The sequence below is a fragment of the Pelecanus crispus genome, chromosome 9, assembly GCF_030463565.1.
Source record: "Pelecanus crispus isolate bPelCri1 chromosome 9, bPelCri1.pri, whole genome shotgun sequence".
Classification (NCBI taxonomy): domain Eukaryota; kingdom Metazoa; phylum Chordata; class Aves; order Pelecaniformes; family Pelecanidae; genus Pelecanus; species Pelecanus crispus.
This window is the reverse complement of record NC_134651.1, coordinates 19662239-19687833: the sequence shown is the minus strand read 5'-3', so window position 1 is coordinate 19687833 and position 25595 is coordinate 19662239. Positions and strand designations below refer to the sequence as shown.

The following is a 25595-nucleotide window of genomic DNA, read 5'->3' as shown; positions in this document are numbered from 1 at the left end:
CTTGCGCCGCGGCCCGAGGACGCCTCCCAGCGCGCCTGCGCGGCGCCCGCCTTCCCTCACTAAAAATGGACGCCCTCCGGCTCCTTCGCACGTGAGGCACCAGCGAGAGCCGCTTCCGCCCTCTTTCGGTCACATGACCCGCGGTCCCCGGCCCGGCAGCCCTTACGGGAGCCCGATGGGGGCAAGCAGGCCCTGCTTTGCGCCTTACCCGGGGAGGGCGCGCCGCGCCGCTTAACCACCCCGCCCGCGGGAGGCAGCGCCAGGGGCCGGGGCGGGCAGGCAGGGCAGGGCGGGGGCTCGCCGGCCGCCTTCGCGCCGCTCTGGGTGAGTACGGGCTGCCGGGGCCTGGCGGCAGCGTCTCCAGGTTGTCTGGAGGGGGCTTGGCCCGGCCGCGGGGGGTGCGCCTGCCCGCCTGAGCCGTCCCCCCCGCCCCCGACCGTGTCTCCTCTCAGCCCTGTTCCCCCCCGCCGCGGCCCCCGTGGCGCAGGGCCCCCTCCTGCCCCAGCCCCGCTCTCCGCCCCATGCCTCCCCGCTTGCCCCGGCTCGCCGCTGCCTTCGCTGCCAAACCCCCTCCGCCCCCGACCTCGGGGCCCCCCTTCGGCTCCCCGGGCGCTTCTCCCCGCCGCCCCGCCGGTGGCCGCCCCTTCCCTCCGGTGCCGGGTGTCGCTGCCTGACACCTGCCGCCGCCCGCTCTCGCGCGCCCGGTGCTCCCGGCGTTCCCAACCTGTTACTGGAAACGTTTTGGTAGCGGGACCGGCGCCCCTTGCAGCCGCTTTCCGCAGCTGGAGGTTGCCGGCGGCCCTGGGCGCGTGTTTCGGAGGCTCGACCCTTCGGGGGACTGACGGCTCACTCGGGGCGGGCCAAGCGCCACGGCGGCTCCTGCGCTCCCCCGGGGCTCCTGCGCTCCCCCGGGGCTCCTGCGCTCCCCCGGGGCTCCTGCGCTCCCCCGGGGCTCCTGCGCTCCCCCGGGGCCCCTGCGCTCCCCCGAGCCCCGGCTCCCCGTCTGCCACCTTCTGGCTGAGCTGCCCGGCTCTGCGGCCAGGCGCCCGTGGTGCTCTGAATGCTTAAATGAGGAGCCGTGGAGGTGCAAGACCCCCAGCTCCGGGGCGGTGCCAGCGGCTCGCCCTCCATGCGGACAGGGAGGAGGTGATGAATGTTTGGGTGTTTCAGAGAAATGGTTATCAGACTGTGACAACTTTTTTCCTCCTACCGTTTCCAGTATTTCCCCCCCCCCTCCCCCTTCTTTTTTTAAAGGTGTTTTGCATTAAAACCTCCAGCTGGAGTAAAACAAACTTCAAAGAATACAGCATTAAGTGTTTTGTGATCCCATAGCCTTGTTTATCTATAATAGATACTTTTTGTTCATGTCATTCTTGTGCTAAGGAGAGGAGGTAGTGCATTTTAAAAGCTCAACCCGTGTAACTGTACTATGCAGAACAGCTTCCAGCATTTAGCCTATACCGGGCTCTCCTTTCCCTCGAATTGTTGTTAGTGCTTTGTTATTTCACAGCCTCTGATCCTGAATGCATCTGTGATATATGTTCTGACAGTTTTAGGGTCCCGTAACAGGGTCATTTAGGTCCTATAATACATGTCCTTAACTTTGCTTTAAGTCCTCCTCTTCCCCTTTTACTTGTCAAAGGATGTCTAGACACTTGCCAAAGGAGAACTTTGTAGCTTATGTGCACTTGAACAGACTAGCTGTAAAGTAGCCACATCAGGAACAAACTGTAATGTAGAAGTTACAGTTCAGTGCAGACTGTAAAACCTGCTCTGATCTCAGTGCTGGCACAGCTATACTGTTACCAGTACTCATCTTCATATATCTCAGATTAACTCAGACATTCACACTGTGCATAACATTCCCGGTTGCAGCACAGATACAGCCAATGTCTGATTTTTGCCAGAATGCTGACAAAAAGTCATCCTTCAGATTCCTGTGTGCTGCTTCATCCCCATCTCTTCTGTTGCCATTCCTGTTTAGGAGAGTGGGAAGGAGGTACCCCTGTGTCTTTCTGAATGTATATAATTCACCTTATATAACTTCTCTTGCTCTCTCTTCCCTTCTCCTCTGGATTTTCTCCTTCCTTTCTCTCTTTTGTTAAATGCCACTGATGCTCATTTGTGCTTCAGCTGCTCTCTGTCCTTTATTCTGTATTTCTGATTATATTTTTATCATCTTATCAGACTTCTTTTCTATTATCATGCCTCTTTAGAGCTACTTAGTTCTGTAAATATCAATTTTAAAATCCTCCTCCTCCCTGATTTATTGTCTTCTGTAAAATGCTTTGTGTAACAAGAACATTACAGAAAACATAACTTTAATTTCTGTTCTCTTTAAATAGTTGGGGGGGGGGGGTGTTAACAAGCCCTGTTTAACTATTTTAAGTTTTCTATTGCTGAAATCTCACCATTTCTTATTTTGCTGTTCCCTTGAAATCACTTTGACAGAAAATGCAATTCTCAGTGACACAAAGTAGATGAGAATTAGGCAAGAGTAGGAAGACATTGAGGTACTGTATCTGTAGGTCCTTGGCAAGTACTGCTAAACCCACACAGTGATACTTAGTTTATAAAATGTTTCTAAAGCAACTGTTCTAGTGCTGTCCTTTTGTGTGTGTGTTTTACCTTACAGCTGGAAAGCAGTTGTCATGCAGACTTATCTACAAAAGCAGTGCCAACCTTAGGGAAGCTGTGGTGTAAACACTGCGGCAGCGTAGTGATACTTGATTGTGAAACTTGGAGCGATACAGGTATTTCAAAATGAGAAAGTGAATGAGCAGTGAAACACCTTTTGTCAAGTTTTGTGAGCAATGACTATTCTTTAAGCTGCTGCTAGTAGATACTCTGGGTACTTTAAATTGTTCTTAAAATTCCGTCTCTTTATTGACATTTAGATTTTTACTCCTGTTGATCTGGAAATGCTTTACTGGTCACAGACCATGTTTTGAAATGAAAAGCACCTTTTGGAATGTGGAAATGTCAGAAGGCTGTGTACTTTGTTCATGTCACTGGCTGATCTAGCCAATGTCTTGCAAGAGGGACAAATCTAGCTTGCAAGACCGAAGGGCAGGGACAAAAAAGCCCCAAAGTGAAGTCTTAAGAATTTTGAAGTGACAGAGCAGCTTAAGCACCTCTTGACTTCCTATAAAGTGTTTATTTCTAATTAAACGGGTTGTTCCAGTTTCTTTCACTTGATATATACAAACAGTAAGTATTAACATAGATGGATTAAATCTGCATCACCTCAGCTATTTCCTTTATAACTACTTTTTTTTTTTTTAAGTTTACATAGAACAATGACCTTCTTGCCTTCCCCCTCACCCCCAGTTCTCCTGCTGTGCTGCAGTGAGACTTTGAGACAAATGAGATTCTTTCATTTGCTCTGTGGTGATAGGAAGTCCTGAAAATAACACTGAGGATCCCAGGATGGATTGCCAAGCGGATCACATCTTGAATATACTAAATGCATTTAATATAGTGTTACACAGTCCAGATCCTTCTGTGTGCTTCTTTCTGTTGTCTGAAGGTTACTATTAGTTTGAGGTTTTATTGATAAATATGGAAAGTATTGCTTCTGTGTGATGGTGGGAGGAGTGGCTTGTGGTCTGTCTCACCTGCCACGTAGATGGTCTGCGCTGAGGTGTTTTGTTCGCAAAGTTCTGCATGTTCAGCTTATGAAAGCACACATGCAGCAACAGACGTAGCCTTGCTGCCAAAACCAGTAAAAGAATGTAGTTGCAATTATAGTGGCAAAATGTGCCTTTTTGCCAGGATAGATTACTTCATTTAGGGAACTACTTAAAGCAATACCACTAAAAGATTTCTTGCTAGAGTAAGCTATGCTTCCTATAGGTGAACTTGCTAGGATAACTATATTTACATACTCTGTGTGTACATATATGTGTAGAAATAAATATTTCTCAATCCTAACCCTAAAAATAACCATTATGTCAGTCTGAGCTGTTGACAAGGCCCGCCGGCCATTGCCTGGATGAAGAGTTTCTTCACAACTGAGTATTCCTTGCAGCTCAGAGTTTCCTCTGGGAGCCCCTTTCCAGCCCCGCTCTAACTGCTGCTCCAGGACATCTCTCTCGTAACTGAGCCCGTAACCATAATCTTGGTCTGAGCCATCAACAAGGTCCACTGGCTACTGCCCAGGTGAACAACTTCTCTCAGCCATCCAAGTTCTCTTTCCAGCCCACAGTTTCCATCAGCAGCCCCTTTCCAGCCCACCTCCAAGTGTAGCGCTAGGATTTCTTTTTCTCTCAACTTTAAACCTAACCTCAAAAAACCCAGTTATCTTGGTCCTTCTCTTCAATACGGCTCCCAGCAATTGCTGTATTAGTAAGTTTCTTGCAGCCCAGTTTCTAGGAAATTCCCCCACTGCTTTATATGAAATTCCCCTCTTTTTCTAGGAAAATGTATATACAAAGTATTGGCAAACCCTTTTAAGTGTAAATAAAGCCTTGTTATCTCTCTGCCCATCTTGTACGTGTTCTGCAAAAGTAAGATTTTAATTTACAGAAAAATTCAGGAGTGAGAAGTTTACAGAATTGCTTGTGATTGGGAATGGGTTATGAATACGCTAGGTTTTCAAGCTGATTTGACATGCTGTTGATAAGGAACTTTGTCCTTGTAAGAAGGAGTGAGATCTGGGTGACTGACAGCGAGCAGAAGGCTGCTGCCCAAGCCAAGCGCTTCCTCTTGTTCCCCTAAGTCAACATGCAGTTTTGTAAGACTTCATCCATTTTCTGAAATAGCGGTACACTGGATCTGTGTAAATACAGATCAATATTTCAGACTTCTTACCAATGCTGGATAGATTTCCTACCAATCCTGCCAATTCTTTTTGGTGTGATGGTTGGTTGGTTTTTCTGCCAGCGAGTGCAGGAATAGTACATTATGTGCAGAATTTCTATTTTTTTTGTCACAGCTCAATTTGAGGACCCTCAGTGCAGCTTTGGGCATTGCCTACAGCATCACTTTGTTCTTCTGTCATTGCCCTCAGCTCCTTATGACTACACTTCCTACAAATTTTACTGTATAATTTGTTTCTCTAAGTAAGTCTGTTCAGTTAGGATAACCTACCACTTGCATAGTAATCAGAACAAAGAGTTTCCTTTATGTACTTTCTGCTGGTTTCCTATATTGCTGTTATAGCTTTTGGTTTTCTTTTGACAGAATGAGTGGGGCTGCATTCCCATCTCCAGCTGCCGAGATGGCAGAAATTAATCGCCTTCAGTATGAAATGGAATACACCGAAGGAATCAGTCAGCGCATGAGGGTCCCAGAAAAACTCAAAGTAGCTCCTCAGAATGCTGACCTTGAGAAGGGCATCCAAGAAGGCTTTCCAAATGCCAGTGTAACTATGCAGGTTCCAGAGCGGATTGTAGTGGCAGGTATGTCTGCATCTCAATAAAGGAAAAGTAGGCAAAAAATTAAATTAGTTCCCCAAATTTCTGGATAGACAAAAATATATATTGATATATTTTTAAAAGAAACACCTATAAAATGCTTTCTGGTTTTCAAACAGTTACTGTTCACCAACTTTGACTTGGGAAGTTTCTTAAACTCTGAAAATGTTTCACGAATAATTTTGGTATACCTTGTAGTTGAGACAGTTAACGAATGAGTTATGAACAGAAAGTTTAATTGCTGACTTTTCATCTTACTAAACCATTTCTGGAGAGAAAAAATTAATGTTTATAGATTTTACACCTGGTTTTTCTTAATTAACTATAAGCTAAAGTAACCATAACAAGTTTTGGGGATGTACTATATATTAGCCATGCAAAATGTGTTTGATTATAATCAGAATGCTAATTATGTTAAGGATCTCTCTATTATTGGGTGGACTCTATTAATACTACTTTAGTATTTATGGTTATGGGCTTTACAGTGACAGACCTGGAACTGCTGAAGGCATTACAATTTGCAAAATGTGTGACATGCATATATCTTATGCTTTGAAAGAGTGACGTCTTTGCATCCCCAGTCACTGACTTTCTAAACAAATACACCTTTAATAGGACTGCCTTGAGATTAGAAGTGCCCTCACTTGCAATAACAGCTGATGTTGCTCAGGATTACTCAGGATCATTGTTCTCAGAGAAACTGCTCAAATAAGTGTCAGTTAATGTGGTCTTTATGAGAGCTTTAACCATAGGTTTTAACATACAGGCCCTGTTAAAGAAAGGTATACTTAATTATTCAGCATAGTCAGGGGAAGTAACTGATGTGATGTCTTTTTGAACTTTAGCAATAGGCCTCAGAACAGCTTGCTTTCTATTGACGACTGATGTTCTTGCAGGTAATAGTGAAGACATTCCATTTTCCAGACCACCAGACCTTGACCTTCTTCAGTCTACTCCATTCAAACCACTGGCATTGAAAACTCCTCCCCGTGTTATTTCTCTTAGTGATCAACCACTAGATTTTTTGGACCTAGAAAAACCTCCACAGCAGACACCTCAAAATGAAGAGGCTAGTACTTATTTTGCTTTTTCCTTAGTCAAGAAGCATTCTACTAAAGAAAGTGAAATGACCAATAATTTCTACTGTGGTGCAGATCTACTTGGTGCTAACATAAGTTGGGAAAATATAAAAATATTTTTATTAGCACTGTAGTAGTTCTAATCATGACTTTGAAGTTCCATATTTAACTGGCAGATGGCTAGGGGTTGCCGTGCTCAGTAAGCTTACACAGTGCTTAGAAAAGTCAAGTCATACTTAGAACTACTCAAAATACTTTGAACAAATCCTTTTGATAGAAGAGAAAGCTGCAAGATTCCTTAATTTGCAGGTTACCAGAAAACAAACTAAGATTATTTTAACATGTGTACTTAACCTTTGGAATTCATGGCCAGATGATATAACACCACATAGAACTAGTGAGTTTTAACAAAACTCTGAAAACCAAATTCAAAGAATGGTATAACATTGGCATCCAGGTGAATGATGTGTAATTGACATCTTAAAAGCTGAAAAATATTTATGAAGCTGCATATTCTATAGACTTATAAAATACATGAAAGTGTATTTATCTCTGGTGATAAGAAGTAATATTAAACATAATATTGCTTTCTTACATATTCAGAATTCTGTTTGTTCATACCTTTGGCATCAGATCATATGGATGGATAACAACAGGACTGCAATAAGTTTGCACCTTGGTTTTACATGTATCAGCATCAGATCCTGTCATCAGTTGTTTCCATCCTAATCACTGTGAAACCCATGAAAACATGCCTTTGTATCTGAGGGCAGATGTAACTTCCAAATCTCCAATGCAAGTTATGAAGTGTCTCCTGGAATTACCTGTCTTTTATCTCCCTCTTTCTCCCTTCTTATGCAGGTCCGCTCAGTGGGAAGACTGAAGAGAGAACGTTCCATGAGCGAAAATGCCACTCGACAGAATGGCCAGCTGGCCCGAAATGATTCCATGTGAGTAGAGCAACAGGGTGCAGGAACACAGCTACAGCTTTGTTACATATTTCCTTTGTTCCTTATCTCCTCGTTATTTGTTTTTTCCAGCTAGTATTTTGTATGTTGTGGCAAGTACATAATTCTAAACATTATAAGGCCAGCATTTTTCTTAATTTCTATGCTTTTTGTTTAGTGAGGTGACACATCTGCAAAGTATTTTCTTGCAGTGGATGTGGGCTCACATTTGGTTTCACCAGTTATCATGAATTGTTACTTCAGGAGATTTTTCAGGTTCTGAGCTGGTATAACTTTTTTTTTTTCCCCTGAATTTTCAGGAAATTGAGTTCTTTGTGCATGAAAATGTTCCTGGTTCTTTCATTGTTGATATCATGTAATGGTTTTCATTCATAGAAACAGGAATATGTGTATTTCTCATAAGTATTAGAATAAGTAATTTTTCTTTGGTGTCAATGTATTTAATGTATTGGAATCTGTGAGTATATATCTTAATCTTTTGAGACCAAAATGGCAAGTAGTGTTTAGAATGGGAAACTTCATCTATGGATACCATCTGAGGTAGCAATTCTTATGGTGCTTTCTGAAGATGAACACATCTGTATATTTTTATTAGATATGACAGTCTTTGATTAGTCACGGTTTATTCTGAGTGACAGCATCTTTCCACCTGGCAATAACTGGTTTTGCAATGTAACACTTAAAACTCACATATAAAAGACTCCTAATACAGCTACCATAAGGAATACTCTCCCTGTTGAAAGGATCTTAGATTTAAGACCTAAAAGATGGGATTCATCTGTCCCAATGTAGACTGTGTAACACTATTGCTAAATCACCGTGAACTTAATTTTCAGTAACTAGAGGGAAATAAGTGCATGACCTACTTAGGGTCTACCTATTTTTAGTCTAAAATAGATCGAGTGAATTATGTCCTAGAAATGTCTGGTTTTTTCTATTTACATCAGGGGTACTAGGAGGTACTATATGTACTACATATCTGTCTACCTGTTAGTTTTGTCTAAAACTGGTGAAATGTACTCTGATGCATGTTCCAGACATGTTACAATTCTCTTCCTCCAGATCTTCACGGAAATATTGTTGCATATCTTCCTCTTCTTACTTTATCAGGCTTTTGGTTCATATACATCACTGAACTGGCAAAACCAGATTCACATCCATAAGCTCCTGATCAGCTCAGTCTCCAAATGTTCTAGCAGCCTACTAAGTGCCCAAGTTCCTTGTGATATTGGTCATCCAGTTATGTCCTCTTGGACTGGCCATACTAGAACTTCACTGCAGGAATGGCCTTCAGTTGCCTAGCTGATAGTTAGCACACGATGCATGCTGGAATAGATGGTCTTCATGTCATGGAAGCTGCTTGTGAAAAAGTTGACCCCTTTGATGTTACCAGCTCTGCTTTGCCAGTCTTCGATGTATTGGACTTGAAGGAAAAACAGATGGCATATGAATTCTTGCAATTCCTTGAAATCACTTTATCCTTGCTCCCCAGGTTAGTGTAGTCTTCCGAAAGTCATGGGCTGTGTCTGCCCTGCCAGCCATCCGAGAAACTGGCAAGATCAGCTCTGACTGGATGTATCCAGTAGCTGTCAGATTTCTCACATATGTTTGGACTTCTTGAATCCAAAAATCATAAATCTGTAGAACTCACCTGTGTGCTTTGTCACTCAGTAGCTATATATAGAATTACTGGTTTAAAATAGTCTGAATATTATTTGCTGTCATGGTTTATTGATGTACTAGCAGTCCTTCAGAGGCTTAGCAATACAATATGAACTCAGAAACCTGTAAATTGAAAAAGGATATGATCAACAAACATATAACTGGTAGCTTGTGTGACTCAGTTTATCACTTACAAAAGCCAGGAAATTGTGACATGTCTGGAGACAGTTTTCCGCTCTTGATGCCCATGCTAGTGCCTGCATAATGTCTGTCAAATAAATCAAACTTCCAATGCCAAGCAGTTTCCAGTATGACTGTCTTTTAGGAAAACTATATAAACTTTAGATGGATCCAGGATCTCTTCTCTTTTGTTTGTATGAAAAATAACAGCTAGCTAATACTGAGCCTGTTATATGTACGCTCTCTGCTGCCTGTGTGGAAGAAGCTATCTTTCTTTACTGCAGCATTCCACACTTGCTGACATGCAGATAGCATATTTTAGTAGAACTTCATTTGTCTCTTGTGCTCTCAAGTACTTGTTTTCTTATGACAGAAGTTATGCTGTGCCTAATGTGTAGATAGATCATCTGCTTTGAAATCATTGAGGTTCCTAGAAATTTCTTCTTTTTCTGTCATCGTTGCTGCTTCTGACTCAGTGTGGTCCAAAAAAAGAAATCACTTTGAACATGCTGTGGCATTTTCAGTGATGCTGAGTCTGGCATTTCTCCCTCATACAGGTTTTGTCAATCTCCAAGTGGAGAATGTGACTGTGTGCCTGGCTAACTCTGAGGAGAATGTTATGTGAATTCAGATTACAAAACCACTATGTTTAAGGTAGAACTTCTATGTCTCAAGCAAGCCAAGTCTTTTGTACTTGGTGAAAAAGGTATCTCTTGGCTCTTGTTTCCTCACAATTGAGACCCATATATTGTAACTGTAAACTGAAAAAAAAAAAAATTGCAAGTTGCATGTAAATAAAACTAGAAGTAGCAATTGTACAAACGAAATTGATAATGTGGCATTCTGTTTTCACTGTGGTAGCTACTTAGAGAAGCTACCCATGTGGAAGCATTACTGTATAGCTCAAAATAGGCAATAAAAGCAAAGAAACCCGCTTGATGTAAATTATGCTACCTCAGATGGTACTGGGTATCACCTAGCTCATAGACTACTATTTCTATTAGAGGTTTGTGGTAAATGTGATGCATGACTTCTAAGTTTATCTTCCTTGTTGATAAATTAGACCATTTAAGTAGACAAATTCTACTACAAATGTATTCTTTGCACTACAGAAAATGTAACTGCACACCTGTTACCTCATTTATATCACGTTGAAATTTCTTTACCATCTAGAAATACTATTCTTTCCAGTGGTACAAAACCACAAGAAACCAGCTGCTGCTGAAATTCTTATTGCCAGTGTTGTTGGCTGGAAGAAATAATCTTTGTTCTAATTACTGTAATGATAATATTGCTGCTTCATCAAAACTGTCTTCACTTTTAAGTTCATATCATGTCTAAGTAGTTTGCTTCTGCAGCAACAAATACCATCATACTCTAACTTGACAAAGATCAGCTCTTTATTCCTGTGATTGTGTGAGCCTGGTTCACACCTTCAAATAGGAAAGAGAGTCCATGTTTTACTTGAAATATTTAATTCGTAGCCAAAAACTACTGCCCCCCCTCCTCCCCAAATGCTTGTTTCTCTTGTTTCCTTGATTCAACTTCCTGATAGACATGATAGTCTACTTGGATGCCATGATGAGGACCCCATTGAAAAGGCACATGGAGCACTGCCTTTTCAAACCTTTATTTTCTAAATAGGACTATAATACTCAAGTTTTAATCTGGGACACTGTTGTCCTCCTTGGACAAAATGTTCAGATGTACTGTGCAAAATTCCAGTGCTTGACCTACAAAGTGACAAAATTAAACATTCTAGAATAGATTGTCAGATTGAAGCAAAAGAACTGGCTGGGCTCCCTATCACAGTGTTCTCTACATGGTACAAATAGTTGTTTCTTTTCTGTTTTCTCCTCTTGTCATCCAGTTGCATGCAGAGACAGTTCCGAGAATTTTTTGGGAGTTGGACTTCACTAAAGACAGTAATTCTCAAATGTTTTAAAAAAATCTGAGACTACCAAGTAGGCACGGGCTTGTACAGTATCTATCTGCATAGCAGTAATCTAAATTGCAATCCCTCTATTTAAAAGGATGCTTACTTAAGAGATTACAATTGTTATTCAAGGTGGCACAGATCAGATACTGTCCCAAGAAATAAAATGCCACGGTTCCAGTCACCTCTTTCGACTAAGGACTGCACGTAAGCCTAAATGTTACCTGGTATATGAAAATCAAGAGTGTGTTTAATTATGTAGCTCTCTGCAATACTAATTTTCTGACTAAGTATCTGTAGTTTAGAATATAAAATTTGAAACAGCCTTTGTTACACTGAATGTGTGGTTTCTAATTTTGCTTCAGGGTTTCTCAAACTTTGCCAACTCGTTTCCCTGTGTAAAGAACATAGGGAAAATCTACCTGACGGCAAAAGGAAAGGGACAGCTTCAACTAACTGATTTGTAAAGAAAATTTAAATTTCAAAATAGCTTTGGCTGTTTTTGACTAGCTGGAGAAACAAAGCTTTCTGTTGGCCATTGCCAACAGAATTGCATTCAGTCCTTGAATGCAAGGATTCCACGTCTGCATCAGAAGTCAACAAACCACCAAGACTGCATGGAAAAAGGGACAGCATTTAACTTTTTTTCCTGCTCCAGCCTTTCCCTTAGACAAACACATCTCTCTAGAGAGTTCAGTTTCACAGTTTGAGAAATTCTGTTCTTCATGCAAGTTGTGGGGAAAGGTAATGGTGTGCACATCTTTAATGAGAATACAGTCTATGTGGTTGAATGTAAAGTAACCTTGATTAGTTAAACCTGTTTACCTCTCATTTCATACTTCCAGAACTGTAAGTCAGGAACATATCTGAAATAACCCCTGTGTACATCCCAAATGTTTTCAGAAGGTTTAGGGGATATTACTGCTAAGATAAAAACTCTGCATATAGTAGAATGTTACTGTGTTCTTCCATAGTAATTTCTGTGATTCAATGTTGTTTGTTTTGGTTCCAAACTCTGGAATTGACTGGTGTTTGTAACCAGGGAGTGCTAAAATAAGTGGCTGGAGCTGTATGTAAGAATTCTTTTCAGAAATCAAACAAAATTATACCTAGGACTAAGACCATTTAACTACAAATGGAGAAGTGGGATAGCCACAATGTCTAATGATAAGTAGTCATACTAAATGTTAGAGAATGTTCCTTATATTAGAGGGGTTTTTTTCTTATGTCATCTTGGCTGATTTGTATATCAGGTATTTGCTTTGTAATGTTTCTTCTCCATGGTCTCTGACATAGTCCAAAGGACTACCACATGTTTACAGGACAGTAATTTTGAAACCTGAAAAAGGAGGATAGAAGAAAAATCTGGCTTCTTATTTGTTTCTCTTTTTTCCCCGTCATATTCGTTAATCCTGACATTTGAGCCCTTCACAGAATTATTCTGACTTTCAGACTGAAAGGAAGAGAGAGGTCTCTCTCAAACTATGCCCTTTAGAAGGATATTAAAATTAGCAATAGCCTTTATGGAGAAAATTTGAGTAATTTCATGTAGCTGTACAGTTTAGCTCATATCCAGGAGCAAATAAATTTAAATAGTCTCTTAAATAATTAAATAATTTAAAAACCTAAATATTCTTAAGTAAGACAAATAATATTTTAAAATGAATGGAGTAATCTCTTGAAACTGCCTTTTCTTACAAGTTACCTATAAAACAACAAGCATAAAGTTGTCCAGGGACTAGACCATGGGGTTAAGCATTACCTAGTTCTGAAGTCCACCTTGATTTATTATATACACTTTCCATTTAATCAGCACGTGTAACTTTCTTCTAGAGAATTTTGTGCAGTTTCAGTTAAATACTTTCTTTGGATTTTTTTCAGTATCTACAGAAGACTTTGTATGCAAGTAACATTACTGTGGTATTTACAATAATACCATTCTGGACAACAGGAATTCCACAATATCTTCTAGTTTGCAATATGTCTAAATACTGTTTGTTACCTTTTTTTTTAAGCTGTCTTTTAGCCTATTCTGTAAATCTCTGGAGTGATGAACAGGAAAAATTACTTTTAATATAAAACATACCATGAGTTCAAGCCTTCGGTTCTTCCCTCATTTCTCTCAAGCAAGCAAATCCACAAAGGAATAGAAATTCTCATAAATTCACTTTAGTGGCAGTATTTCCATACTTGCCCCTGCTTCTTGATATTCTTCTACTGAATATTGGCATTTCCAATGCAATTCAAGAGTAAAATGTGTGGATGTGACCACTACCATTGATTGCAAAGTAGAAGTCGTCATAAATATAAAAGAAAGATGAATCCAACAAGTCTTGGAGAATGATAAAAGCTGTAGAGAAGCAAAGCAGATGTTTATTGATATCTCCTTCTCCTTTTTACTTTCTCTTGTCCAAATGAACTTTACAGCAATGTGAAAAGATATTTGCAGTTCAGGTAATAAATAATGACTAGTATCGGTCAAGCACTAGCCACTGCTGTCTTTGCATGTCTCTTGAAGCACAGGATGGCTGAACTTTTCTGTGGGTGAAGTGTCATCCACGTAACATGCTTTGAATCTGTCTTTTCAATTGAACTGTCTTTCTTACTCAGTTTTGTGATCTTGATGCCAGCCAGTCACAGAGTAACTCTACCCAAAATAAGAGTATCCACAGAATTATGACCCATCTAGAGATTATCCAAATATCAAACCAGCTTCCAAGCACTCAGCCACTAATGCCTTGCTTAATTTTTTACAAATGCCAAAAGCGGGAAGATTGGCATTCTAACTCCAGAAACCGTTGGAGCAAAGCACAAGTGGCAAGGTCAGAGGAAATGCATTGAATTTTGGATGCTAATCTTAGGATAAAAACTATCCCAAGATTTAAAGGGTACAGTGACTCGTACTTTGCTTTGCATTTGTGTTAATATTTACAATTAACAAGAATTAATTCCTATTAAAAAAGCATCTCACCTTTAACTAAACTTTCCTGGTATAAAAGAAAGAGTTAAAAAAATTAAAAATATCTTGATGTGTGAAGGATGATGTGGATAAAGTCAGGTTGAATGTAAAGAAACACGAGCAAATCAAAGGCAGATTATCAAAACTAATTTCTGTCTGATAGAGATGAAGTTTGTATAAACTATGTTTGAATTTCAATCCTGTGTATTTTAAATATTTTTGCATCATAGTCAAAGACTCAGATCATGTAATTTGTCACTGGGATATGAATTCTGTGCTTTTTTTGCATTTCTTCCAGTTGCCTTTAAACTTTGTTCACATGCAGATCAAAGTACGATCTTGGTCTGTAGTCACAGCTTGAAGAAAAATTCTTGTTGAAGAGGTTCTGTGTGAGATTCTCCTTATTGAAAAAGGCTTGTGTTTGGAAAGAGATTATGGGTAGGATTTTTTTTTTTAAATGCCAATGCTTGTAAAAACACTTCTCTCATTGATGTCAGTGAGGACTCGAATACTGACTTCAACAGGTACAGATTTAGCTGGACAAGGACTTTCTAAAACTAACTTGAATGACAGATCAAAATTGTGTCCTTGGATTATTACTTGTGTTTGTTTCTGAAGAACTGAAATGTAGCTCATGATCCTTATGCTACTAGAATTGGGGAGTGTTACCTTATAGTGGTGGGAGAAGGGTAAACCAAAAGCAAACAATAAGCATTTTGGAATGGGGTCTATCTGAAAAGCTTTTTAAAATTTAAAATCTGACTATAGTATTTCTCTCTTCATTTATTATGCTTGTACGAACAGTGTGACACCATCACTGCAACAGGCTCGTGTCTGTCCTCCCAATATGTTACCTGAAGATGGAACTAATCTTTACTCTGCTCGTGGCATTTTGTCGTTTATCCAGTCTTCCACTCGTAGGGCTTACCAGCAGGTCTTGGATGTGCTGGATGAAAACCGCAGGTGATTGGTTGTCACTGATTCTGCCAGCTTTTGCTGCTTTTTTGTTTTTTTCTTTTCTCCTTTTTAGTGGAGTTTGGTTTCTGTTTACAAAATAATGAAATGAAATTATTTGCTTCTGCTTTCCTTTGCTTTCACTGTTCATAAGCAATTCAATTGTCCAAAATTCACATTTCAAAATGCTTCTGTTTCAGTCAAATATAGCATTGTTTTGGCTTCCTTCCAAATAAAAATCAAAATAGGAAGTGTTAGTCTGTGGTGTCAAGGGATTTTGTTGTTCCCAGATGGTCAGTGTTTTCTGCAATTACTACTTGACCCTGAGCCTGCAAATTTATTAGCCTTGTCTTCTGCTTTTCTGTTGGTGAGCAGTGGTGCACATCAATAAGATTGGCTTGATGTTGTCATAAAGCATTAAAACAAATGTGCAGAAACAGGGTAGAATATTACGCAAGGCATTGCAGACACTTCTTTTGATAACATGTCAAAACTTCAGTCTGTTTCAGTTTATATTGGGCATAGTTATCTCTGTTTGATACATGACTGATGGTGAGCACTTTGCTGGATGCTGAGAGCAAGAACGGCAGTGTATACTGAGAAGCTGGTTGCTCTGCTGATGAATGCTGTCTCTGTTTTTATGGATAAGCTGATACTTTGAGAGGTAATGAGCCAATACAAGCCTCATGGCAATCAGACACTATCCCTGGAGGTATTTAAAAGATGTGCAGACGTGGTGCTTAGGGACATGGTTTAGTGGTGCACCTGGCAGTGTTAGGTTTATAGTTGGACTTGATGATCTTAAGGGTCTTTTCCGACCTCAATGATTCTATGATTTCCATTTTCTTCAGTGGAGTTTTGCCCACTTGATGTGCCCTTAGCCTCTTTTGATTTGGTACTTCTAATTGCTAAGCGTTACAAGAATGGCACGTTTAACGCTACAGAAACATCTATAAAGACTAGTAATGGCAAGGTTAATTTACCGAAAGTAATTTTCATTTCAATAGTATGCTAGCACAGAGGTTCAGGTAAAAATTGCACACAGTTAGTCTCTAGTGTAGGGCTAGCCAAGACCTCTAGGGCTTGCCAAGAGGTCAAATTAGAAGAGGTAATTGGCAAGAATATTGGGAGGAACTGCTCATTCCTCCTGCAGCCCTTCAGTGCGGCCTGTGCTAGGAAGTTTTTTGAAATTTTCCCTCTGCCTCTGGTTGCTAATATCCCAGCAGCAGTCTTAATATTTTGTAGTGTGAAATTAAATTATTTGCTTTCTAGTTATTTTGGTAATAAAATGTGACTGTCAAGCCAATCTTATTGTGAATGTCTGTGTGTTTGCAGTCACTTTTCAAACTGGCACCTCCTGTAGCTCACTGTGTTTGCTGACCTGACAGTATATAAATGCCCATATTAACATTCCTGAATTGTACAGAACTCCAGTCTTGCTGGCCTTTATGTTCTTAACCTGGGACTTAAAAACAAACAAACAAACAAAACAAAACAGAAATTAGCTGCATAGCTCCCCTTGAAATTCTGCGAGTTGGATGCTTAACCCTGACTCTGAAATTTCAGGCTGTAGCTATTAACATTTTGATGCCTGTCAACAGTTGGACAGCAATACCTTTTTTTCCTTGTCAATATTAAAAATTAGATGGAATTACAGGGGTTTTTTTGTTTTACAAAATTAAAGCTCCCAGATAAGGGGGAATTCTGTCTGTGAATAATAGCACTTATGGATACTGTGCCAAGGGTCCTTGTTAAAATACAGAGTGAAGTTCCAGCACTTTCCACAGTCTGTAGTGAAGCTAACAGGTTTTATTCCTGGCTTCCATTAGGCATGTTCTTGCCCATGTTTTCTTGGATTCTGGAAGACATACACATATGCATACATACACTTTCAACTTACTTCAATTATCAGAAAATTTCTAGAGTTCTGAATACTTCAAGAGCTGCATTACTCTTCCTGGTTTGGGTTAATTTTTGAGGTGTTCTTACTAACCTTCATAGAAGAAATGGGAAACCTGTTTCTAGTCACCTATAAACAAACAGGTGCCAAACAAATTTTCAATAAGGTGAAAGTGTATTCTTTGTGGTTGGGTGTTTAGATACCCACCATTACTCTACAGCTGGCGTAGGAATGTGAAATTTGGATGATCCACTTGCATGGTTGCAAAATATTGTTCATTTTAAATTGCTCCAAACCCGCACTCTGTTTTTTTGCTCTGTGTAACGTGCTTTCTATCTCAAAACCATATCTATTGTAACATTTTATGCTTAATACTAGAAGAGACCTTTTAAAATGAACAAGATCTGACTATGTGTTACTCACTGGACATACTTTTAACTTGTTTCATGGCTTGCTTTTTTTCCCCAAATATTTTCCAGTCTACTAAAACTGCTAACGGTAGGTGCTGATTGTACTGCTGCAGATAACGAATTATGCCTAGTTTAGCCAGCACTGCTCGCATAATAGGTTATTTAAATGGACAACAATTTAATGATCACTGTTTACACTGTCTGTTTACTCTTGCATTTCCTTCAGCTTGGACAAGGACAATAGGTCAGTTTTGTTTTCCAGTTCTAACCATTTTTCTGTTCCAATTTCTGTCGAATGACTGTAGGGCCTATACCTAGTGTCTTTTAAAGACTGATCTTTTATGCTCTAGGCAACAAGAAAACAAAAAAACCTCCCCTACATTCAAGGAGACTTTAGTGATGTCTTAAATGCAGGAAAAAAGGCAATTTCATATCTGAATAGAGTTGTGTTGAAATCTGTACTTTTATCTGAATTGTGCTTCATCTCTTGGGTCAGTACCTTCTTATTTAGGAGAAAAAAGTACGGAAATTTACTACTATTTCCTTATTCAGTATAGCCCTTTCTAAAAAGCCACTATCCTTCTTAAATGCCAAACTTCACCCACATAATCATATCCTGAGGTGTTACGAGATCACTTTTTATAGTCAGCAAGTTAATGATATTTTTCATGGTAGAAATAAAATGGGATGTGAGTTAAGACCATTGAAGAGGGCTACACATGACTTTGGAGTAGTACAGTTCAGAAGAAAATGAAATAGGTCGGCAGATGTGAAGGAGCCTGGGAAGAACAGTAGCGTATTGCTTTATTGAAGTAACCGCTTATAGCAGCGAGACAAGCGAGGAGAGCAGTTTCATCCAGTCACTGATTCTTCAATGCACCAATCCTTTCTGTACTTTAGAAGCTGAGCTTCTTACCCAGTTCACGTCCAGAGCACATTCATAAAGTCCTAGTCTTATGGCCTTTCTGAGATTTGTAGAGGTGTTTTAAAGTACAGTGGGATGTGAAAATAGCTGCTAACTGCTGAACAAAGAGAATGGGCTGGCCTCAGTCCCCTGTGCACATGCACAGGAATGATGGAAGTTGGACCCAGGTACCTAGATTGCCCGCACCTTGTTGTTTTTCCTCCCAGACCATGATTATGATTGCATCATTTCCACTGCATGCTCTGCTCTAAGCAGAGGAAGACGGACCAGATTCATTTGGTCGTTGCCTTATTGCCTGTTCTTCCCACTGTCATTAAATTTGTATTACTCTGCATTCCCTTCATGTTTCAGGCTGCCACTGTATTTGCAGTGAAATTAAGTGTTGAGTATACATGGCCTCAGAGTTATGGCTTCTTCTGATCATGTGTTAATGTTTAGGATGGAATTGACAGAAGTAGCCAGAAAATTCAAAGTTTTAATATACTCTTACTCAGTTTTTTAAAGCAGGCCATGCATTTAATAGCTTGACTGTACTATGCTTGTGCATTCTGTATTTACCAAAAAACTTGCTGCTGATTTTGGGGTCAGGTGATCTCAGTTATGAGGCCACTGTGATCTATGTAATGAATTTTTTTTTGTTGATATATAAAACCAAGCAAGTAAAAAGGAGAGGCAGGGGAATGATCCTTTTGGGTCCACCTGTAAAGAAATAAAATGTGAACTGCAAAGAAAAGGAAGAAATCATGTGCAGCTTCTTAACAGCCTGGCTGTGTTGGGAAATGGGATTGAAGACTTCTCTTCAGTTTAGATAAGTTCCTGATTTGCACAGATCCCAGAGTGCTCTAGTTTTGTTCCTTGCTGTAGCCCTCAGCTACCTCTAAAAAGCCTGTGGCTTTCCTTGGGAAGGGTAGCATGAGTGAGTTAGTATTGATGAGTTCTACAACAGCTGTAAAACTTTGTTTGCCACAAAATACCACAGAGGCCAAGAGTTTAGAGAGCGTGAAAGCTATTGTTCTCAGTACACAAAATGCAAATGTTGTTGTCTTGTGTCAGATGGTGTGGGAAATGCCTGCTGGATACTGACAAGCTGGCGTTCACATCGGCCAGTTAATTATAGGTGACTTATGCTCGCAGAGAAATTCTATGACCTGTTCCATAGCTGCTGTTTGCTGAATTTCTTAAGCTTTCTCAAAGTATTTAGTTCTAGTATGTCAGACAAGACTCTAGACTAGCTGAATTATGTCTCTGATTAAAAAAATAGGAATACATTTTTTGATAACTTTCTGCAAGACCTCATGCATTTAGATAAGAATATTCTTTTATTGTATGCGTTGGGAATTTTTGTAATTTTTTGTAAAACACATCACGCTGGATTAATCTTATGTGCTAGACAGAAAAACATTGTGGTATGCACTTACGGTGCTGATTAGAGTAGGACCTAGTCCCAGTAAGTATTGTATCTGGGTAGCAGAGTTTGGTAAGGCTCCTAGATCCTGATCCTTTTAAATGAAACTAGTGGTTGTGATATTTTTGCATGGTTCTTGCTCATTTTCAGGCCAGGCCATAGTGTTTTCCCAGCCACCTCAGCACCAAGCCTCTGCCTCCTACATGTACCTGCCAAAAAGATCTTCATACCTGGATTGTCTTTCATTTTATAGCCTGGGGTATGCACGGGTTAAATGCATGGTACAAGTACCTCCTGTTGGCATTGGGAAAATGGAAGGAACTGAAAAAAGATTTCAGGCCCTTGAACAGTTTGTTGCACATCATAGATGTGGAACACTAATGCCTCGTTACCAGGGGGACTGAAAACACATAGTACCAGCTTTGTCAGAAGGTACTGCTGGTATCCACGTCTTCTGTAAACTGTGACTCAGTAACTTCTTACTGCAAAGTTAATGTATGTTATATAGTTGCAGCAACTTAAACTCTACATTTTCTTCCTCTCTGCCTAGAAAGAAAAGGAAAAGAAAGAGCAACGCTTACAATGATGTTCATACCATCCACTTGAAGCTTTTAGTCACTTCTTCCTGGAGAGATCTGTCTCTCTTCGGACTATATATGGTTCTTAGGCGACTAGCCCAGGTTTTCTGAATTACATCTAGCATAGATGAATAAAGAAAAGACAAATCTCCCCTTTCCCTAGAGGGAGAGGATGATTAAAAAGTGATTAAAAAGGCTTTTATAAGTATGTGTAGATACTTTTTTTTTTTTTTCACTGTTGTTGGGTGGGCTTTTGGTTTTTTGGGGGAATTTTTTTTCTTAAACCTGAAGCTTCCCATGGTTATTTTATAAGGCTGATAACCTCTGCCCAAATCTCTATTCCAACAGTTTGTCTTCCGTAAGTGAAGCTATATCATCAAAAATTTGCCTGCATGTTTTAGCTGCACAAGCATTCAGTGTTGATTAAATCTGAATAAGAGAAATATGAAAGTGCAATTTACAACAAATTGAATAGATACTACATTGTATTGAAACATTATACAATATAAGTGGAAGTATTTTGATGTTCCTTGGTTCTGTGTGTTTTACCTCTTATCTCTGTTTGTCGTTTCCTGTTTCTGTCTTGTCCTTTCTATCTACAAAAACCTGCTGTAGGCCAGTGTTACGTGGTGGGTCAGCTGCTACCACTTCCTCTAACCCTCATCATGACAACACCAGGTAATGAGTATTTTTTGTTAGTCATGATCCACTAATTTAGATTCTAAAATTCAGACTTCTGTTTCCCTATTTCTGGTGTCCTTATTTTAAAACACAATGCTCATTTCTATCCTCCCTCTCAACTCTTGAGGTATTTCAGGCCTTTATTCCTTACCCATCCAAGTCACCTGCAGAGACCTCACTTGTCTAATAAGATACAATGTGCTGCAGAATTCTGACTCAGAATAATGTGTGAGGGGAGGCTCTTAAATTATATTAGCAGTATACTTCAAGTATTTTCTATTTAGTAGTGAGTTTCATGTTTTTATTGTTGGAAAATTTGGCCTTGCATCACCTTATTTTTTCCAGGTGTTCTCAGTAACATGCCTGTGATTGTTAGTTGTAGCTGGATGCCTTTTCACCGCCATTATCTTGGCGGACTGACATTGTTTCAGTGGAACTGGATATAAGATTGACACGTAATCTCATGGTCAAGATGAAGAAAAAAGCAATAGTCCCTTCCACATTTGTTGTTCCCATTTGGCACTACACTTCTGTGTTTTCATTGAAATGGAGATTACATTTGTGCTTAAGTAGACACTGGATTCAAGCAGGTGATTCCTTTCTAACTCAGGAATTCAGTTTAGTAACAGTCCAAGAGATTATCTCAAGGGTTTTCTTGCTGGTAACCCTCTTGATTCGATACCTGGAATGGTTTGGAAGTTGGTAGAGCAGCAGTGATATACTGTGACTTTATGTTAAATTTATGTGACCTAGGAGGGAGGTGTGCCCATCTCACTGAAATGATGAGCCTCTCTGCTTTTCCCAAGAGATGGTGAGGGACAACTATGATGTGGATCTGGTGGGATTGTCTAATTGTTTTACCATTGACTGCAAATTAAAAAATGGCTACAAAAAGACCTTGCTCAGAAATCTCTTTGGCTTTCAGAGGACCTGTAGTAGTAAGGAAAACTTGATTTATTTTTTTATGCATGCAGAGCTTCAGACTTTTGTTTAACAGTAGAAATGTTCAAATTGTTTTATAATTAACTTAGGTTTATTTTAAAATAACTCTGCTGAGTTAGCAAAGTGAGCTTCACAGCACTAGCGAAATTAAAAAAAAAAAAAAAACAACCAGTTTCGGTCATCTTAATATTGCCCAAACTGAAAGAACTACAAGTAGTAAATAGCATAAATTATAGTTAAGTGAATGTTTGAAGTCTCCTTAGAATAAAGAAATAATAATAGCCTTAAAGAGAAAATATTTTTCTAACAAAAGGAGTTGCCAAAACCAAAAGTTTGGGGTTTTGTTTTTTTTTTTTTGTTCCACACTGTGTTTTTAAACCAGCTATGACTCTGTTGACAGACAATTGGTTATTTGACTATTGCTTTACTAAAAGCTGTTTTTTATCCTGATCTCACCTGGAGAAGGTTTCCCTCTCCCTGTATACCTTTCAACCCCAAAAAACACTGATCAAAATGTAATTAACTTCCTATCTTTTACACAGTGTTGCTCAAGGGCCTCATTGTTGGATATCGAAGTCCAGACTAATGCAACTCTCATCTGGAAATAGCAATTCTTATTTGGAAACAATATATTAATGAACAGTGAATACAGGGGAAGTTTTGACAATCTGTCTGTTGGTGTGTGGGGGGAATCTTGCCTGAGCTGAGGGCATTCTATAGGCATTTGCTGAAAGTGATGAAAGAACGTGCAGCGCTACTGCAGTGCAACAGTAGTGTCTGCACTTAAGTGCATTCTGCAAGCTTCAGGAATTCTACTTGTATTCACATTAGTCAACCATTAACTGTCATTAAATGCTAAACATTCTTTTAGGTGTTGTGAATTTGATAGCCTTGACATTATTTTGTTCAATTTCCTAAGCTGTTTGCAGCAGTTGCTCATGTGTCCTAATGAGAAAGGAAGTCAAGGGGAACTAATATTGGAAACTGAGGTTTTAAGAGGAAGTGAGAAACTCAGTGGTAGGTGCAGTATGAGGAACTACTTTTATCTGTTAGTTGTTGGAAAAGAACCTGGTTAAGAGGTAGCATTTGGATGATCAAAACACACACTTTATGTAGACTTTCTGCCACTTCCCACCTGATAATTAATGTGCCATATTTAAGTTGCCCTGGAGTTAGAATAATGCTTTCTTTGAATCACTACATTAAGAAAACTGAGAGGTGCTCTGGGAACAAACTTGCTAACGCATGCAAAGTTTAGCAAGCAGTGACTCTGCACTAGACTCCTTATTTGCAAGGTTCTTTGCCTAAAATACTGAGATTAATGTGACTGAGATCATAAATCTCAGTAGGTGTCCACTTGGGGTATTTACATAGGTACCAAGCATAAGACACCCAATTCTTTCCAAGTCTTCATTTGGTTATTTCCAATCTGTTGCCAGGTCTCTTGCAACTCTGGCATTTTAGCTCAGGCAATTTTCAAGTTTCATTAATGTGTTAAATAACTGGAAATAGTCTTTTGAGACCAAGTGACAGCAAGAAGTCTGTCTGTGTGGAGAATCACAGAATCTTCAAAAATATTTTAGTGTGGAGAGCAATAAACCCAGATTCCATCAAGCACTTAGCCACTTCATATGTGTTTGTGCTTTATTCAGTCAGGATCCTATTGAAATAGACAACTCTCTAAAAGCTGGGAAAAAAGTTTTATAATTTTCTCTGTCACCACCAAAAAAATACATCGACTAGAATGTTGATAAAATATGGTACTTGCTAATCTTTGCATGGGTGAGACAGCTAAGCTATCTCCCTTATTCGATAGGTATGGTCTTTCCAACTTGGATACTACGCTTGAGGGAACACCAGATGACATGACAGTTGTAGATGCTGCTTCCTTAAGAAGACAGGTATGTAAAGCATCGTAGTTGGTAATACTAAGAAAAAGCTGTAGTGGTAAAATGGGGGAACAGCTTTTCTGTGTGGCTGCAAAGGTGTCCGTAACAGATACAATGAGACATCTTCACTGTACCCCTGCTGGACTGCCCTCACGAATCCTGTGGTGTTCTGGGAATCTGCAGAGTCCAACTCCGTTTCTGTTCCTGCCTATTAGGGACAGCAAGATCTGATCACTAGCGATTGAAGATAGAAGGTCAAATTATCGAGTGTTTAAAATCCATCTGTCTGAGCTACTGATTTTACATGGCTATTCAGAAGCTTCTAAAAAGTCTGGCAAATTCTAATGAAGTATTAAAAGCCTTTCTTTATTTTTAGATAATCAAACTTAATCGCCGTCTACAACTTCTGGAAGAAGAAAACAAAGAGCGCGCTAAAAGGGAAATGATCATGTATTCAATTACTGTAGCTTTCTGGCTACTCAATAGCTGGCTTTGGTTTCGGCGCTAGACACAGCTCTGGGAAGGATCTAATAGTTGAAAATACAAACAATTTGCAAAATTCTTTGTTTCTGTTTCGGAATTATATGCTGTTTTATAATTCATACACTGGAAACTTCCGCCACAGATAAAGGCTATAGAATTGCAGTGTTAAAAGGACACCTTGTTGTTCAGTTATAATGTATTTAATAGATTTGCATTGCAAATACTTGCAGTATCCTCCTTTGCATGCTTCAATGTAAATACGGATCAGCCGATATGAAGTTTGCTTCATGGAATGTAAGGACAGTGATCTACAGGAATAACCACTGGATGTTTTGTTGTGGTGGGAAGGGAACAAATGGAATGGGTTTGGAAAAAATATAAAAATTAATAAAAAGCAGTTTTTATTGTTCTATTGTTAGATGCGATTAAACATGATTGCACTAGTTTTCCTTTAGTCTGAGTAGTTTGAGGTGTGCCGTATTCAAGGAGTGTGTCCTGTTTCATGAGTATGTTTCTTGTTTAAGCACATGTTCAGGTCAAATAATAAATGGTATTCTTTGCTAACATGCAGGTTGTCCAGAGGTGTGAATATGTATTTTTTTTAGCTTTAATTTCACAGATGTTTTTCTATAAAATACACTTTTAAGCAAGTCAGTCTGTGAGTGATCAAAAGATTATGGAGTACAAGATACCGATGTAGTATATTTAATAAAAGTCTCTTTAAAAAAAAAAAAATCCCAAACCATTGTTTAATTTTATTTTAAGAAAATTTATTTAAGGTTCATCTCAACTATCAGTCTTTGAAGTAAGTAGTAGTGATGGATGGAACAACTCAAGAGTAGCAGGTGGGCACCCGGCAGCCTGCTGCAGGCTACCCTGCCCTGCACGTTGCGGGACTGGTCTGCGTGCGCGTGGTGAGTACGCAGGTACGGGAAGCCGGCCTGGTGTCCCCGCGTACCGTGGTCAGTTTAAACATCCCCCGCGCAGTCCCATGATCTGCTACAGCTCTGGTGGCTGCTGTCTGAGGGAGCGCTGAGCTGCACACGGAGCTGCTGGGGAGACCCCAGCCTCCCTGCGCATTAGCGGCCTCCTGCCCCTCCATGGCTGCAGCTGCCCCTTCCACTCGGTGCGGTGCTGTAGCAGCCACAACCCCTTCCCTGGGGGTGCGTGGAACAGCTACTAGTGTCAGCGGGTGAGAGACTGTGCAACGGTATCTGAACAGGGCTT

The 25595-nt window shown here is 39.8% G+C and overlaps 1 protein-coding gene across 9 annotated transcripts; it reads left to right on the top strand.

The window, feature by feature from the left end:
- Positions 1-291: 291 nt before the first annotated feature.
- On the top strand, positions 292-25090 carry MFF (mitochondrial fission factor). 9 transcript variants are annotated; one of them, XM_075715965.1, is made up of 9 exons: positions 292-324; positions 5185-5402; positions 6314-6486; positions 7358-7446; positions 11375-11449; positions 15006-15164; positions 20989-21051; positions 23813-23897; positions 24262-25090. In XM_075715965.1, the coding sequence occupies exons 2-9, from the start codon at positions 5186-5188 to the stop codon at positions 24391-24393; spliced, it is 993 nt and encodes a 330-aa protein (XP_075572080.1). In that variant the 5' UTR covers positions 292-324; position 5185; the 3' UTR covers positions 24394-25090. The 9 variants fall into 9 exon arrangements, with proteins under 9 accessions (XP_075572080.1, XP_075572083.1, XP_075572082.1 ...); XM_075715968.1 differs by having other exon boundaries at positions 24245-24281; XM_075715967.1 differs by lacking the exon at positions 11375-11449.
- The last annotated feature ends 505 nt before the right edge of the window (positions 25091-25595 follow it).